Source organism: Heteronotia binoei, chromosome 5 (genome assembly GCF_032191835.1).
Source record: "Heteronotia binoei isolate CCM8104 ecotype False Entrance Well chromosome 5, APGP_CSIRO_Hbin_v1, whole genome shotgun sequence".
Taxonomy (NCBI): Eukaryota; Metazoa; Chordata; class Lepidosauria; order Squamata; family Gekkonidae; genus Heteronotia; species Heteronotia binoei.
This window is the reverse complement of record NC_083227.1, coordinates 18,601,295-18,619,531: the sequence shown is the minus strand read 5'-3', so window position 1 is coordinate 18,619,531 and position 18,237 is coordinate 18,601,295. Positions and strand designations below refer to the sequence as shown.

General features: G+C 47.2%; 1 protein-coding gene across 1 annotated transcript in view; it reads left to right on the top strand.

Annotated features, from left to right (window-relative positions):
- The window catches only part of AGPAT1 (1-acylglycerol-3-phosphate O-acyltransferase 1), a 93,244-nt gene extending 75,393 nt beyond the window's left edge, over positions 1 to 17,851 (top strand). The window contains exons 3-7 of the mRNA XM_060238957.1: positions 7,722 to 7,855; positions 9,544 to 9,719; positions 11,822 to 11,917; positions 13,720 to 13,792; positions 16,874 to 17,851. Of these exons, the coding sequence (XP_060094940.1) occupies positions 7,722 to 7,855; positions 9,544 to 9,719; positions 11,822 to 11,917; positions 13,720 to 13,792; positions 16,874 to 17,016 (622 nt within the window). The 3' untranslated portion in view covers positions 17,017 to 17,851. The remainder of the gene's footprint in view (positions 1 to 7,721; positions 7,856 to 9,543; positions 9,720 to 11,821; positions 11,918 to 13,719; positions 13,793 to 16,873) is intronic.
- The last annotated feature ends 386 nt before the right edge of the window (positions 17,852 to 18,237 follow it).

The following is an 18,237-nucleotide window of genomic DNA, read 5'->3' as shown; positions in this document are numbered from 1 at the left end:
CCAGGCCTTCTAGCAATCTTCTCTTTCCTGATGGCTCTGTTTGCTGCCTCTCCTAAGAACTCAGGAGCATCCATGTTGGATTAGACCAGGAGCCTATAAGAGTAGCATCCTGCTTCACACAGTGGCCAACTAGATGCCTCCAAAAAGAAGGACCTAGAACAGGGATGTCAAACATGCGGCCTAGGGGCTGAATTAGGCCCCAGGAGGGCTCCTATCAGGCCCCTGGGCAACTGGCTGCCATCTGCTTCCTTCTCCCCCTCTCTTGCTTCCTTCTGCATCACAGCTGGCTTTGTAAGGCTTACTCAGTCACACAGGAGCTACAGAGCAAAGCCTCTGTTTTCTCTATTGGCTGAGGCTCCTCCTTTAGGGAGGAGGGAGAGCTTGCTTTGCCAGGCTCCCTCAATTGCACAGCAGAGCTACTGAGCCAAGCCTCTCTTCCTTCTATTGGCTGAGGCTCCTCCCCCTCCTGGTCCCCTGGGGATGGAAGGAAAGAGCCAGAGCTTCCTTTGCCCAATTCTCTGGATTCCATGGGAGAAATACAAAGAAAGCACCTAATGTTTTAAGCATGTTTTAAGTTTTTAAAAAATCTTTAATTGCGTTTGTCTGTGTCCTTTATAAAGTTTCTGTCTCTGCTACCTAATTTTAAATAGGAACACACATGGCCCGGCCCAACAAGGTTTCATTTATGTCAGATCCGGCCCTCATAACAAATGAGTTTGACACCCCTCATCTAGAGGCCAAGGTCTCACCCTATTTTTGCCATACCTCCAGCAACTGGTATTCAGGGATTCACTTCTTCTGAATGTGGATGCTTCATCATGGCTCATAGCCACTGAGGGGCTGCTTCTCTGCAAATTTGTTTAACCCCCTTTCAATGCCATCTAAGCTTAGCTAGCACCCTTTTCTTTACCCAGCAGCAGTGAATTCTGCAAATGAATTCTGTTTGTTGTGTGAAGAAATATTTCCTTCTGTCCATCTTGAGTCTACTGTCTGCCAACTGCATTGAGTGACCCTAAGTATTTTCAGGGGGGAGGGAGTTCTTGTTCTTTACGTCACTTGTGAATTTTTGTAAACTTTTTTGATGTTTCTTCCCCACAGTTGTCTTCTCTGCAAACAACAAATTCCCAAACCCTTTTGCCTTTCTTCAAAGAGAAGAGTTCAATTCATTCAAAGTGATGCTGTAAAATTGTAAACGGGGTATTTGGAGGACCACTGTCTCAGAGTTACAGTCTGCTGTAGGGTCCAGTTTGGGTGTATCCCCACCCTCAAAAGTGGAGTGTGTGACTGCTAGCAACAGGGCCTTCTTTGGTTTGACACCCTGTCAATGGAACACCTTCCCTGTAAGTTAGAATGGAGATCTAGATATACCAGGATACCCTTTTGGCACAAGGCCAAGATCATTTCTGTTCGTCTCAGTACTTGTAGTACTGATAGTTGCTGGGTTGACTTGTTGGGTTGTTTTTGTTTGTTGTGTTCTCTTTGTATCATCTGCTGCTTTTTCATCCTGGTCTATGGTTGTTTCTAATAATTGTAATAAAACATCCTGTACTAGTCTCTTTGTTATAATTTTTAGTATAATTAACAGTGGTATTGAACTTGATTTTGAGTGGTAAAGCTGCAGTACTGCAGTCCTAAACTCTGTTCACGACCTTCAATCCCGGCGGAAGCTGGGTTCAGGTAGCCAGCTCAAGGTTGACTCAGCCTTCCATCCTTCCGAGGTCGGTCAAATGAGTACTCAAGCTTGCTGGGGGGAAGGTGTAGATGACTGGGGAAGGCAATAGCAAACCACCCCATAAAACGTGAACGCAACGTCACCTCAGAGTCAGAAACAACTGGTGCTTGCACAGGGGACTACCTTTACCTTTTTATTTAATGTTTGTGCATTTTGATGTTGGAAACCACTATGAGAAAGCATTATCTTGCCTTTATGCTGTGGGGTAAATTTATGAAATACTAAAAAAAATGTGTATCTTTATAGTTTGTGTGTGTGTGTACCTGGAAGTCATGGTGACCTCTGGTGACTGACCCCTATTGGGGACTTGGAGGATATTCAGAAGTGGCTCCTGATGGTGTTTCAAGAAGGTCTCCCATCCAAGTACTACCACAGTCAACCTCCTTAGCTTCTGAGATCTGATGAGATTGGGCATGCCTAGGCCCTCATCCCCTCCGCTGCTACCCCTTCTTTCCTTGTCCTTGCCAGCAAATGCTGCTGCTGCTGCACTTAACTTTTGTGGTCAGGAAGCCCACTGACGGTGCCCCGGTGCCTAGTGCAGACTGCATCTGTATTTTGTACAAGACTTCTGCCCATTAGTTCATCGGTGACTCTCCCGCGTGGGCTGTGAGGCGCTGAAGATCCCTGGAAGGGAAACACAAGGCCAGTTGAGTGGAGAGAATGCTGCGCATGTGTAAAATCAAATGAAGAAGATCGTCTGATGTGCCAGCAGGGGTGGAATTCTAGCAAGAGCTCCTTTGCATGTTAGGCCACACACCCCTGATGTAGCCAATCCTCCGAGAGCTTACAAGGCTCTTTTTTGTAAGTTCTTGGAGGATTGGCTACATCATGGGGGTGTGGCCTAATATGCAAATGCGTTCCTGCTAGAATTCCATCCCTGTGTGCCAGCATCATATGTAAACCAGACCCAGCTGTCAAAGTGTTAAACTTGTGGAAATGTTTAGATAGTTTCAAAGGGCCTGCAGGAGAACAGCTAGGTTCAAGTCCAGAAGTCCAGCAAGATTTCCTGGGCTACGAGTTTTCAGGAGTCCAGGCTCCTTCAGTTGGTTCAGTTTAAACGCGATGCTTTGACATCAGAGGATCTTCTTTATTTGATTTTGATTGTTATTATTTGTAAATTTTATTTTGTTAATTTCTATTTTGCCCTAGCCCACGAGCGGGCTCAGGGCAGAGTACAACAAATTGAATCAGGTAGCAATAGACAATAGATAATTAACAGCACCTTTAGCAATTATAACAATAAAAGAAGAAGATGATGATGATATTGGATTTATATCCCACCTTCCACTCTGAATCTCAGAGCGACTTACAATCTCCTTTAACTTCCTCCCCCACAGCAAACACCCTGTAGGTAGGTGGGGCTGAGAGAGCTCTTCCAGAAGTGGCCCTTCCAAGGACCGCTCTAGGAGAGCTATGGCTGACCCAAGGCCATTCCAGCCGCTGCAAGTGGAGGAGTGGGGAATCAAACCCAGTTCTCCCAGATAAGAGTCCTCGCACTTAACCATTACACCAAAGTGGCTCTTGTTAATAAACTAGCTCTTGTTAATAAAACAATTAAAATTATTCCAGTTCAGATGGAAGACAGACTAACCATGCCATAATACAGACAGAGCTGAAACCGATGATACATTAGTACATCAGTAGACCCGATAGAAGATGGAACACTGCGACAAGGGAGGCCAGACTTTTACACATGCAGAGCATCTCTGCTGGGCTTGAATCTAGCTGTTCTGGAAAGTTTGACATTCCAGAGGGAAAAACAGAAATTTTGGGGGAAATTGAAATGTGTTCAATACTTATTTTCTTATTGGGAGAAACAAATCTCCAAGAGTAGATGGGATATCAGTAGAACTATTCCAAGACAGAGAAATGGAGTCTATCAAAATCTTAACAAGAATACACCAACAATTATGGGAAACAAGCAGCGGCCCACAGATGGGAAATGCTGTGTTTTCCAGTTCTGAAAAAAGGAGATGTCAAAGACTGCTGCAACTATTGGACCACCATGTTAATTTCTCATGTAAGTAAAGCGATGCTCAAAATCTTACAAGAAAGACTGTTATCGTACATGGAATGAGAAATGCCAGATGTTCAAGCTGGATTTAGAAAAGGAAGAGACACTGGAGATCATAGTGCAAATATATGTTGGTTACTGGAGCATACAAAAGAATTTCAGAAGAAAATTAGCTTGTGTTTCATAGATGACAGCAAAGCTTTTGATTGTGTGGCTCAGGACAAGTTATGGCTCGTTTTAAAAGAAGTGGGTGTGCCGCAACATCTGATGGTTTTGATGCGCAACCTGTGCTCTGGACACAAGGCTACTGTTAGGAGAGAATATGGAGGAACAGAACCATTTCCAGTTGGCAAAGGTGTCAGACAAGGATGAAATTTGTCTCCCTATCTCTTCAAGCTTTATGAAGAACATATCATAAGGCAAACTGGATTAGATTTATGTGAAGATGGAGTGAAACTTGGTGGAAGGAACATGAACAATTTGAGATCTGCAGATAACACCACATCGCCAGCCAAGAACAACGAAGACTCGAAACAACGACTGTTGAAGGTTAAAGAAGAAAATGTCCAAGCGGGATTATAACTGAACATCAAGAAGACAAAAGGAATGACTGCTGAGAAGTTATGCAACTTTCAAAGGCCAGCAATGGAAAAAAAATCGTGGAAGAATTTCTGTTCTATGGTTTCATCATCAACCAAAGGGAGGCTGCAGCCAAAAAACCAGAAGGAGAGTGAGACAGAGAAGGCAGCCATGAAGGAGCCAGAAAAGATCCTTAAGTGTAAGGATGTGTCACTGGTAACCAAAATCAGGAAAATTCATACATAGTGTTCCTCAGAGAGCCAGTTTGGTGTAGGGCAGCTTCTGTGAGAACCCTCTCAGCCCCGCCTACCTCACAGGGTGTTTGTTGTGGGGGAGGAAGATAAAGGAGATTGTGAGCTGCTCTGAGACTCTGAGATTTGGAGTGTAGGGCAAGGTATAAATATCATCTTGTTCCTCATTATATGTAATCTAATATCAGTATTTAAAATACTGATAAGGGATAGAATAGAAACACATTTATGTAATGCTGATAATAGAAGAAACACATTTATGTAAACAACCATATATTATAATGCGATCGATTTGGTAGGACATTGTTGGATTTAAGGTAAACAGTAACTGGATCCCAATAGTATTGCATATAGTTGCCTGTCGATAATAAAGAGTCTCCTAAGAAGAATACATTTTGAGTAATTTGAGACATAATGAAAGATTCCCAAATTCTACCGTACCATGTTTTGAGTGTAAGTTTAGCTGAATCTTTCTAGCAGGAGGAAATGGTATGCCAGGCAGCTGCTTGTAGCTGGGAAATAAAATCTCTCTTGGATTTTAGCATCGAGATATCTGGGTGGTGATCTACGGGCCTGGTTAGGTCTCATGGTAATAGTGATGGCTTTTCCCCCTAGTGTATGTGTGTTGATTCCTCTCTCTTGCTGCAGACCTTCCCTTCTCCACGTGCTGTTGCTGGGAGTTCATTTTTAATGGCGGGGGGTGGGGGCAGGCAAGGAGATCCTCATTCTCCTGGTGGAAATGCCTTCTGTCAGTGGAGATTTACTACTAGATCCAAGCCAATGCATTTCATAAGGAGTTTTCCAGTAGCCCCTAAAGATTGCTAATTTTTCTTCTGTAGAAAATGGGAAATATTTTTCATCGGGGGTAAACTAATCAAGTTTCCTGTTTCTCCTGGATCAGTCTGCCTTTGGGCTTTTCTGCATTCTCATTTTCCGCACTTCTGAGTTCCCGTTTCTTCGAGGGTGGTTCTGTTCTGCTTGCGGTTTGCTTCCTCTACTGGTCAGTTCAATATTGCACTGGTTTATGTCCAGCACATCTCCCTGCAGACTAAACTAAACAGGATAAAAACTCCTTGCATTTTAAAAAAATATTAAATAAATGTCTTCAGCTGCTCAGGATTTGTGAATCAAGAGCTTCTAAGGGTAGAAAGAAAGTATAGCAGCCTCCAGGGAGATACGACAGACATAAACTGATGTAATATCAAATCCACCAGTACAGGGAGCAAAATGAAGACACGGAAACTTACAAGCAAGGGAAATGAGAATGTGGAAAATGCCCATGTACTTTGCCTCTGAACAGATGTTCCTGGTGGGGGAGAAATAATTCTGTGTGAACTGTACATGATGTAGTGGTTAAGTGTGCGGACTGTTATCTGGGAGAACCAGGTTTGATCCCCCACTCCTCCACTTACAGCTGCTGGAATGGCCTTGGATTAGCCATAGCTCTCGCTGGAATTGTTCTTGAAAGGGCAGCTTCAGGGAGAGCTCTCTCAGCCCCACTCACCTCACAGGGTGTCTGTTGTGGGGGGAGAAAATATAGGAGATTGTAAGCCGCTCTCTGATTCAGAGAGAAGGGCAGGGTATAAATCTGCAGTGCTCTTTTTCTTCTTCTTCTTAAAGGCAGGGAGAGGGGGGCTGTGCATGAACTAAAGTAGGAAGGGGAAAGGCTGGGACCCCAGTTTACGAATGATAGCAAGCAGAAGCAGTGGGGTGCCGCAGGGTCCCATGCTCTTTAACTTGTTCATAAATGATTTAGAGTTGGGAGTGAGCAGTGAAGTGGCCAAGTTTGCGGATGACACTAAATTGTTCAGGGTGGTGAGAACCAGAGAGGATTGTGAGGCACTCCAAAGGGATCTGTTGAGGCTGGATGAGTGGGCGTCAACGTGGCAGATGCGGTTCAATGTGGCCAAGTGCAAAGTAATGCACATTGGGGCGAAGAATCCCAGTTGCAAATACAAGTTGATGGGGTATGAACTGGCAGAGACTGACCAAGAGAGAGATCTTGGGGTCGTGAACTCACTGAAAATGTCAAGACAGTGTGCGTTTGCAATAAAAAAAGCCAACACCATGCTGGGAATTATTAGGAAGGGAATTGAAAACAAATCAGCCAGTATCATAATGCCCCTGTATAAATTGATGGTGCGGTCTCATTTGGAGTACTGTGTGCAGTTCTGGTCACTGCACCTCAAAAAGGATATTATAGCATTGGTGAAAGTCCAGAAAAGGGCAACTAGAATGATTAAAGGGTTGGAACACTTTCCCTATGAAGAAAGGTTGAAACGCTCGGGGCTCTTTAGCTTGGAGAAACGTCGACTGCGGGGTGACATGATAGAGGTTTACAAGATAATGCATGGGATGGAGAAAGTAGAGAAAGAAGTACTTTTCTTCCTTTCTCACAATACAAGAACTCGTGGGCATTCGATGAAATTGCTGAGCAGACAGGTTAAAACGGATAAAAGGAAGTACTTCTTCACCCAAAGGGTGATTAACATGTGGAATTCACTGCCACAGGAGGTGGTGGCGGCCACAAACATAGCCACCTTCAAGAGGGGTTTAGATAAAAATATGGAGCAGAGGTCCATCAGTGGCTATTAGCCACAGTGTGTATGTGTGTGTGTGTGTATATATATATATAATAATTTTTTTTTTTTGCCACTGTGTGACAGAGTGTTGGACTGGATGGGCCGTTGGCCTGATCTAACATGGCTTCTCTTATGTTCTTATGTGACACAGAGTGTTGGACTGGATGGGCCATTGGCCTGATCTAACATGGCTTCTCTTATGTTCTTATGTTCGTAAGACAGCTCTGCTTCCACCTTGCTTAGCTTCTTTCTTCCCTCCTCTTCTCAACGTACAGGCCTGCCTAAAGTGGTGGTGGTTTCAAGAACATGTCGTATATGTGAAATCTATCATGGGAGATAGGGGCGGACAGTGTACCAACAGTGGTGACCTGTAGGGGGAGCCCCTTTTAGGGATAATGTAGTTTCTTCTAGGGTCATGGGTTGGGGCGGGGAACGCATCCATGGCCTTAAGGGAATACGGATAGCACTTGTTAGGCCTCAGTGGTGGGGCCTGCAGAAATGTGTGGTGTCTCTTCCATATCCCGAGGGTCACCCGGTTTCTTTTTCCTCCTCCCCATTTCCAGGATAATCCGATCCATGCTGCTGCATGTGAAATACCTGTACGGGATCAAGATTGAGGTGCGGGGGACAGAGAACTTCAATATCAAGGAGCCTTACGTGGTGGTCTCCAACCACCAGAGCTCGCTGGATTTGCTAGGTATGTCTCGGCTGGGGGAGGAACTCGCCAGAGGGCCAGAAAATTTCCCACGTTTGTGTGTGTCTCTCTCATTTGGAAGGGTAGCCTTGCTTGTCTGTCTGTAGCCAACAAAGGCCAGGACCACGGAGGTTTTACAACTAGGAAATAATAAGAAAAGTACTCTCTGTGTATAAAACAATATCCAAATATAATTATAGTGATTTCTACACAATATTACATTACAGTGACAGCAATATAAATTTCCAGTGACAAAAATACCATCCTAAGCACACAATTTTGCTACTGTCCGTAAGATGATACTACATTCACTTGATACAGTCCAACCACGATACCAAAACTGGTCCGTTCTCGTTTCGGATCTGAATGATCCTTCTTCTGGGACCGTCTTTTTTTATTTTTAGGTGCAGTAGTTTGGTGGTGCCTTAATTCATTACAATTCACTGTTTTCCCAGGCTTTCATTAATTTTCCTATTCAGAACTCCGCTGCCATTTTCCATCTGTCAGCAACGGGTCACGTCTGTCTGTAGCTGCAGAAAAGAACAAGAGTCCAGTGGCACCTTGAAGACTAACGAGATTTGTGGCCAGGGAGGAGCTTTCGTGAGTCACTGCTCATGTATCTGAAGAAGTGGGCAGTGGTTCACAAAAGCTGCTACAAATCTTGTGCTACTGGACTCTTGCTGTCTCTCAGTTGTCCGTTGTTGACTAAACGTTGTTGTCCCATTATGATGTCAAAGGCTGTCTGTCAATTGTATGGTTTTTGGATGGATTGGCTGGTTCATAAGCACATCAGAAGGTCCCTGCTGGATCTGATCAGGGGTCCATCTAGCCCTGTATCCTGCTGTTGGCCTTCCAGAGGAACTGGCTGGCCACTGTGTAAGACAGGATGCTGGACTAGATCCAACAGGGTTATTCTGATGTTCTTATGTTACTATTTCCTTGCATTTTTCTCTTTCTGTTTGCTCACCAGCCAAACGGTCACTCATCATAGATCACACGGGACCCTATTTGGTAGGGGGGAAGAAAAATCTTACCACTTCTCTGCACCCAAATCAAAACTTCCCCACCTCTTTGAAGCCTTACTAGCCTGCCTGCTCACAAATACCATGTTGGTAGTCAGTTGGAACATCAGGAAGACCAGTTTGGTGTAGTAGTTAAGTGCATGGACTCTTATCTGGGAGAGCCGGGTTTGATTCCCCACTCCTCCACTTATAGCTGCTGGAATGGCCTTGGGTCAGCCATAGCTCTGGCAGAGGTTGTCCTTGAAAGGCCAGCTGCTGTGAGAGCCCTCTCAGCCCCACCCACCTCACAGGGTATCTGTTGTGGGGGGAGAAGATATAGGAGATTGTAAGTCACTCTGAGTCTCTGATTCAGGGAGAAGGGTGGGGTATAAATCTGCAGCCTTCTTCTTCTTCTTCTTCTGTCACATGGAAGTGGTTTTTTTAGTTACCCCAGGTGATAAGGGTGGAGGAACAGGGTTAACTGGAAAGCACAGCTGTTGAATATATAAATCATGGTGGGTGAGAGAACGCGGACTGTTCAGGGTTCCTGGATGCCCGCATGGGGTACTTGTCCAGGTGGGGTGGTGGGGAGAAGAGCTTGCGTTGAGCCATCCAGGGAAGGTTGTCTTCTGAAGCAGGCAGGGCTGTCTCATCCATGGCCCCGGCCAACCTTTGCTTCTTCCTTCCCAGGGATGATGGAAGTGCTTCCGGACCGGTGCGTGCCAATTGCCAAGAAGGAGCTGATGTACATGGGCACGGTGGGCTTGGCGTGCTGGCTGGGCGGCATCATCTTCATCAACCGCAAGAAGACGGACGACGCCATCAGTGTCATGTCTGAGGCTGCTCACACGATGCTGCGCGAGGATGTGAGTTCCGTGGGACGGGGGGAGCAAAGAGTCCTGGGAGATCTAGAAGGAAGGCGGGTGGAGGGAGAGGAAGTGGTGGTGGGGCAGTGGTGTTTCTTCCAAATGGGTGGAGAAAGCAAGCCTGGTTGGAATGCCAAAGAGGAAGAGAGAGAAGAGCCAGCGGAATGTTGCTCTGTTTAAAATGTCTCTTTAAGAACATAAGAAGAGCCCCGCTAGATCAGACCAGTGGTCCATCTAGTCCACCATCCTGTCTCAGGCAGTTCCTCTGGAAGGCCAACAACAGGGCACAGAGGCCGAGGCCTTCCCCTGATGCTGCCTCCTGGCTCTGGGATTCAGAGGTTCACTGCCTCTGAATGGGATGACTGTGCTAAATTTATGGTGCAGCCCTTGTTGTGGGGAGAGGTTTTTTTTTTTTTTTTTTAGAAAAAGCCCAGCAGGAGTGTATTTGCATATTAGGCCACACCCCCTGATGCCACCATTGTTTCACACAGGGCTTTTTTGGTAGAAAGAGCCCAGCAGGAGCTCATTTGCTTATTAGCCACACGCCCTGATGTCATCCTTGTTTCACACGGCTTTAGCAGAAAAGGCCCAGCAGGAGCTCATTTTGCATATTAAGCCACATCCCCTGGTGCCTGGCCAGCTGGAACTCTGTTCCTGCTTTTTAAAAAGCCGTGTTTGTAGGCCACCTCCCACTATATCAATGGGCCAGAGGAAACACTTTTAGGAGACGATGCCTCATCTCTAGAACTCTTTGCAAAAGGAGAATGACTTTGCCATCTTTCCGAGAGTTTTAACTTTATGAATGAAGGAAGATACTGCCATGGCGGGGCCGGGGGGTGCCCTCAAAGCATCCATGGGACCATCGCATATATTCCAAGGTGGTAAAGGTATGCTAGAACAGGCTCTTCTGCTAAATCTTTAAGGAAGCTTAACTGTGGCTTTGCCAAAGCAGTATCAAAACTCGGTGTCAGTCACCTTGCCATGAGTACTTCCATGTTGAATCCAGAGCCTTGTAACAATGTGCTTTGGCTGCTAGAATAGCTCTGCTAGCTATCACGTATACTATGTCTGTGAAATTTGCAAGTATCCTTTTCTCACCCTGAGGTACGTGGCACGCATTGGTATCAAGGTCGACTACTCTCAGAGACTATCGCTTTTGGTTGCAGCTGGCTTGAACTGGAACTTGAGATGAGGTGGGGGGGAAGAGGAATTGTTTCATTGGTAGGAAAAAAAGGTGCTTTTTCTTCAAATGAATAATGGTCTGAATCCCAGCAGGAACTCATTTGCATATTGGGCCACACCCCCTGATGTCACCATTGTTTCACACAGGGCATTTTGTAGAAAAATCCCAGCGGGAACTCATTTGCATATTGGGCCACACCCCCTGATGTCACCATTGTTTCACACAGGGCATTTTGTAGGAAAAAAATCCCAGTGGGAACTCATTTGCATATTGGGCCACACCCCCTGATGTCACCATTGTTTCACACAGGGCATTTTGCAGAAAAATCCCAGCGGGAACTCATTTGCATATTAGGCCACACCGCCTGACACCAAGCCAGCCAGAACTGCGTTCCTGTGCATTCCTGCTCAATAAAAACCCTGTCTGTATCGGTATCTCTAGTTCTTCCAAGACGTAGTCTTACCTGTTACATTTTCATTAAGTGAAAAAAGCTACCTATGATTCAGTAAATGTGGAGGTCGTCATTGATGAAGATTGTGTGGTACTTGACACTAGGGGTGAATAGAGGAGACGGCCATGGCAAGACAAGGGTGTGGCCCTTGGTAGATACCCAGTCATATTCCAAGGATCGAAAAGGAGGGGTGGGTGGGGGAGGAGGGAGATTTCTGCTTGCTTTTGAGCTAAGTGCCTCTGAGCACATGCAGAGTTAAGTTGCTCTTCCAGCTCCCCCTCCCCCCCCCGAACAACCTCCAGCATACCACCGTAGCGCCATAGCCAGGAGAATCTGGAGCAGGCGATCAAAGGGTTTCTGATTCAAAGGGACACTGCAGCGCCCCGTCCTTGAAAAGCTAACCTCTGGAGGGACTCCGGAACGTTGACTGTGACCTTGATGGCTCCTCCTTTGGCTCCCTCCCCACAGGTTCGGGTCTGGGTCTTCCCGGAAGGCACCAGGAACCACAACGGCTCCATGCTGCCCTTCAAGCGGGGTGCCTTCCACTTGGCTGTGCAAGCCCAGGTAAGAGACGCGGCTCCTTCCGCTTCCCTGCAATTCCCTTTGCTCCACTTCGACCTCTGGGTCTGTGCTCAGACTTCAGAACGTGCTCTACCTTTTCAGACCTGTGCAGTGCGCGTATCCCTTTCTCTGCCGTGCTGTTCAGTCCGGCTCATCAGTTTAGGCTTTTTGCCGGGTTGGCAGTCCCCTTTGGCAGGCTGCCTTGGCATTGTAGCCTCAGGACCGAAAGGGTGGGCTGAGAGTCAGAAGGTCCACAGACCAGGTTGCTCCTCAGGCACAATCTGCCCAGCAGCCAATGGCCTTTTTGTCAGCTTCCTTTTCATGATGATGATATTGGATTTATATCGTGCCTTTCACTCCGCATCTCAGAGTCTCAGAGCGGCTCACAGTCTCCTTTATCTCCTTCCCCCACAACAGACACCCTGTGAGGTGGGTGGGGCTGAGAGGGCTCTCACAGAAGCTGCCCTTTCAAGGACAGAGGCTCAAACCGGCCTACAATCTCCTTTCCCTTCCTCCCGCACAACAGACACCCTGTGAAGTGGGTGGGGCTGAGAGAACTCACAGAAGCTGCCCTTTCATGGACAACTCCTACGAGAGCTATGGCTGACCCGAGGCCATTCCAGCAGCTGCAGGTGGAGGAGTGGGGAAAAACCCGGTTCTCCCAGTTAAGAGTCTGCGCACTTAACCACTACACCAAACTGGCTCTCATATTGTAACATCATGCTTTACAGCCTTGTTGTGATGCTGAATCTGATTATTAACACTGTCACTTCTTCTTGGGCTAAAAACAGTTGTATTTTGTGAAATGTGCCGTTTCCGCCGGTGATGCATCTTAATTCATTTTATTGTTCTACTCCCTTGGTTTTGTTGTATAGTTTTAAATTTGATTTGTAGGTTTTTATTGACACATTTATGTTGTGATCCACCCTGAGCCTGTTATGGGAAAATGCGGAAAATAAGCCTACTAAATAAATAAATGCACAATAGGGACTGTGTCACTGACTCATGTCACAGACCTGGCTGCCCTAACCTGTTGAGAATCTGAAATGCTCCTCTGGGCTCTTTGAAGGAAACACAAAGGTTGTACCAGGGCCAAACCTCAGCAGGAAGTTACTTATCTCTAGGTCATTTTGCTCCCAGAAAGAGTGTTGTACACAGGGCTTTTTTTGTAGCAGGAACTCCTTTGCATATTAGGCCACACACCCTTGATGCAGCCAATCCTCCTGGAGCTTACAGTAGGCCTTGAAAGAACAGCCCTGTAAGCTCCTGCTAAAAAAAAAAAAGCCCTGCTTGGTACAGTGGTTAGAGCAGCAGTCTTCAATGTGGTGGTCACGAGTCCCACCAGCACCTTTCTTGGCGCCTACCAAGTGTTTTCAGAAAGTGGTCGGGAACAACCCAGCAAGGTTTATCACTAACTAGTGGAGTTTTGATTGGCTGTGCTGATTTTTTAAAAAAAATGTTGCTTGGGCAGTAGCTGCCACCACAACACAAGGGTCTTCTTCCCTGTGCGACTGAAGGTAAGGTGTGGCAGCCATTCCGTGACTAGCTCTGCCTCCTACAGCAGCCATTTTGTGTCAGAATTCCAAAGGCAGCCACAAGCTCAAAAAGACTGGGGATTCCTGGGCTAGAGTGCTCAGCAAGGATTGAGAAGTCTGAATTTGTTTCTCTGCTCTGCCGAGAAACTTTGCTTTGGGCCACTCATATGCTCCCTGAACTACTTTGAATTTGGGTGGGCGATTGGTTGGTTTTTAACCATTCTCTTCTTCCTTTTTTTGACTTGTTCCTCCTCTTGCCCTCCACCCCAGGTCCCTGTCATCCCAATTGTGATGTCATCCTACCGGGATTTCTACAGCAAGAAGGAAAGGCGCTTCGCTACAGGTGAGTTGAACTTTCTGGCCTGGTTTTAAAATCCTGACCTGCTGAATCTGAAGGGAACCTTACCTGGCAAGGAGGCAAAGTTAGAAAGAAATAAAATACTAAAAAGCACCGCACCGTGTAGCTGCAATGGGCAGGACGTGTCCACCAATGAAGAAGATCCTTAAGACGGTATTTTGAAATAGAAAAAAAAAGACTATTGAGACAGAAACAAACTTGCCTGTACTAAAAACATGTTCAAAAGGAGTCCCTTGAGAAGCACACCCAAGTCATAATTCACATGTGTCAAGTGCACCTCCACTGAAAATCCATCATAAGTTCATTGAAAGGACTGGCAAAAGATAGTCAAAGTCAAGTTTAATACAGTCAGAGACCCGTCCAAAAAAAGAAAGAAAAATAAGTAACAAGTGGCATTAAAAAATCCCCCAAGATATACAGCTTGGGCACAGTATAAAATATTATAGATTTCAATTTCCATTTCTAATGATAAAACCAAGTAAATTAAAATATTTCATAGACTTCAAACATTTTTATCAATTAGTGATGGGATGGCAAAAGATAGGCATCCAGTGTATTTCCCTGTTTCAATAAGTACCAGTCAAGGTTTTTTTTGTAGCAAGAACTCCTTTGTATATTAGGCCACACCCCCTGAGGAAGCCAATCCTCCTGAAGCTTACAGTAGGCCCTGTCAGAAGAGCCTTGTAAGCTCTTGGCCACATCAGGGGTCTAATATGCAAAGGAGTTCCTGATACAAAAAAAGCCCTCAGTATCATCATCGGAAGTATGCAGAGCAGAAGATAATCAACTGAGTTTTCAGGTAGTCCATTTCCACACCAGCCCCACCCACCTCACAGGGTGTCTGTTGTGGGGGAAGAAGGTAAAGGAGATTGTGAGCCGCTCTGAGACTCTTCGGAGTGGAGGGCGGGATATAAATCCAATATCTTCTTCTTCTTCTTCTTCCCCTCCTGATCCCCTGGGGAAGGAAGGAAAGAGCTAGAGCTTCCTTTGCCCAGTTCCCTGGATTTCATGGGGGAGATACAAAGAAAGCACCTTTAAGACCAACAAGTGCTAATGTTTTAAGCATGTTTTAAGTTTTTTTAAAAAATCCTTAATTGTGTTTGTTTGTGTCCTTCATAAAGTTAATATCTCCGCTACTTGGCATTACATTTTTTGACACTCATGGCCCGGCCCGACAAAGTCTTATTTATGTCAGATCTGGCCCTCAAAACGAATGAGTTTGACACCCCTGCTTTACTCAACATCCCCATATCTCAGGCTATGAATCACTGTGGCCTCTTCCTTTGACCAACATCTCTGGGCAGCTCACTGACCTGCTACAAGGCGCAAAAATTCAAATTAAATCAAATGGGCCGGCAAAATCCGGGGCAGCTGCTGAACACACCTTGGCTTTGAATGAAAAGGTGAAATACGAACCTGGAGGTTCCCCTCTAACACCAGGGCTAGTGGCCATTAATGGACTTCTCCTCCATGAATCTGTGTAATCCCCTTTTCAAGCTGTATATTCCTGTGGCCATCACGACATCCTCTAGCAGGGAATTCTATATTTTGATCCCTCTCATGTCAGCCAAAATAAATACTTTACGATGCTATCGCAAAATAGGAAAAATAATTTCTCTCTCTCTCTCTCTCGGCTTGGCTTCGCGAACGAAGATTTAAGAAGGGTGCAATAGTCCACGTTTGCTGCAGGCTCGCTGGTGGCTGACAAGACCAATGTGGGACAGGCAGGTCCGGCCACAGCGGCTGCAGGGAAAAGTCTGATTTAGGGTTGGTGTGGATATGCCCTTCAGGCCTGCGCAGAGGAATTTTTTAGGTGAAGCGCAGTGTGCGCGGTACTGGCTCCACCCTTTCACCTGGGGGTCATCTGCCATGGCCCAGTAAGCCGGGACGCCGGCAGTGAGTCCTCCAGGTGGTAGGTGTTACATTAACGAGCTCTATCTGCCCGGGTTTGATGTTAGAGTTTTCCTTCTCTTAGGCTGACGAAGTTGGTGGGCCCAGCCTGCCCATCCGGTTATACCGCCGGACAATTCGGTCGCACCATGACGTAGCAAACTCTGTGAAAACGGGGGGGACCAGCGAGAAGGTGTTGCTACGGATGCAGTAATGCAGGAGAGGCCATTGCAGTGACCATCTGCCAGGCATAGCCAGACAGTGACCACGCGGCGTTCACTACACCGGGAGAGGAGAGGCTATGTATTGCGCATGCACTTTCCCTGGGGGGGTAGGATTCCCAGAGGGAGCCCACCCCCCACCACCCCCAGGAAAAATAATTACCGAGATAGAATTAAACTTATATCAGCTGCAGTAGATTCCCCCCCCCCTCCCAGTAATGTTAAGGAGAATGAAGGAGTTCTTACATGCTTAGACTTTGACTATATAGACAAGAGCCAAAGATGGAACACTCTGTCTGGGGCAAAGGATGCTCTGGCTTCTTGGGGCCTGGGGAGCAACAGTGGGAGGCCCTCTGCTGGTGGACCTCCTGATGGCACCTGGGTTTTGGCCACTGTGGGACACCAAGTGGGAGGGCTTCTAGTGTTCTGGCCCCACTGATGGACCCCCTGATGGCACCTGTTTTTTTGGCCACTGTGAAACGGATGGGATGGGCCATTGGCCTGACCCAACATGGCTTCTCTTAGGTTCTCTTCCCTTGAAAATCTTGTTGGTCTCTGAGGTGCTACTGTGGCCGAACATGGCTAACCTCTGAAACTCGCTTGAGCAGTAATTGTGAGAACTGTTTTGGGAGACATGAGTAAGACCTAGTTAGTGCTTCTATAGGAAAAGCTTACCAAAATGAGCCTTGTAAGGTCTTGGAGGATTGGCTACATCAGGGGTGTTTGGCCTAATATGCAAAGGAGCTCCTGCTAGAATTCCACCCCTGTGAAAGACTATTTACCGTAGTTCTACCAGAGTGGAGGGAATCATTGGGTATTCCTTCTGCTGTACCTCTTGACATCTCTGTTCTAATGCCATTTCTGGTTTTTTTCTCTCTCCCCCACCCTTGTTGTTTCCCCTTGAATTCCTGTCATCTCTCTGCCGCCACCTCCCTGCCTATCTTCTCTGTTACAGGGCGCTGCACAGTCCAGGTCTTGCCTCCCATGGCCACGCGGGGGCTGAATGCCGACGATGTGCCAGCCCTGACGGACCGCATGCGCCAAGCCATGCTTGTTGCCTTTGAGGGGCTCTCAGGGGAGCTGGGTGCCCCACAGTGACCCCCTTCTCCCCCCCACTCTCCAGCCCTTGGGAGCTCCAGGGTAGGGACTGGGAGCTGCTTATGCCTGTGAAGAGCCGTGGAGACGGAGCCAGAACAGAAGAGGGCGGAGCTTATTCCCATCAACTGGACCGGGAGTGTCAAAGCTGTGCTACCACCAAGCGTGGAGGGGATGGATTGGTGGCGGTGTCTTGCATGAGGGGTGGGGCTTAACTTGGCCACACCCACAAGGAGCTGCCTAGGGAGAGTTGATCCCAGCCATGCCTGTTTCCACCTTCAGTTCTGAATCGAAATCCTAGCCCATTCTTCTCCCCCATCCCTTTGCCCCTCCTGCACCCCAGGGGTACGTGGCACAGTCCCTCCCTCCACTCCTTGTTTTGTTGCTGTGAACCGTTCCACTTGAACTTCTTGGGCTCAACCACTCCAATCCCCATGTTGGGGGGGGGGACTCTTCCATGTCCTGGATCAGAGACGCTATACAAACTGACCCCCCCTCCAAATTCAAATGGGGAGAAGCAGAGGGGGAGATGGATCCGAGGAGCGTGGGGTCTGGAAGAGGAAGAGTGCTGCTCTGGACGTACAACGGATTGATGACCCAGGACTCATCCATCCCAGCTTTTTTCGTGAAGGGCGTTTGAGGAAGTAGCCTCACCGACCTCAGTCCACTCCACCCCCTCCCCGAGGGACCCGTCCCTGACTCCGCACGAGAAGGAAGGAAGGAAGCAAGCCCCGGACTTGAACTGCCCTCGTCTCCAGCAAGGGCAGGTCGGAGGGGCTTTTTTGCCTGAAGTGGACCTCCTAGGACCGAACAGAGGCTCTAATAAAAAGAGAAAATCATGGACAGGACTGCGTCCCTCGCTGGAGGAGAACAGGGGGTGGGATAAGGGGTGGGAGTGGGTGGGGATATGCACTTGGCTCTATGCTTTCACCCAGATGGGCGAAGGGGAGCAAGAAGGAATTTTTTTGCGTGTGGGTGCGTTTGTGTGTTTGGGGAGGGGGCTGAGATCAAGCGGCTTGCTCCCTTGGCATTTGGTTTGAGAGGTAAGTCTCGGGGCCTGGAGATCCTGCCACAGCAGGGGAGACGGGGAGGCAGAATATGATACCTGCGCCTCCCATCCCTTTCTCAGTGTTGAAAAATAACCCTCCTTTCTCCTATTCCCCCTCCCCTTCTTAACCTAAGGCCTGTGTGGGATGAATAAATGCAGCCCCACCCCAGTAAAAA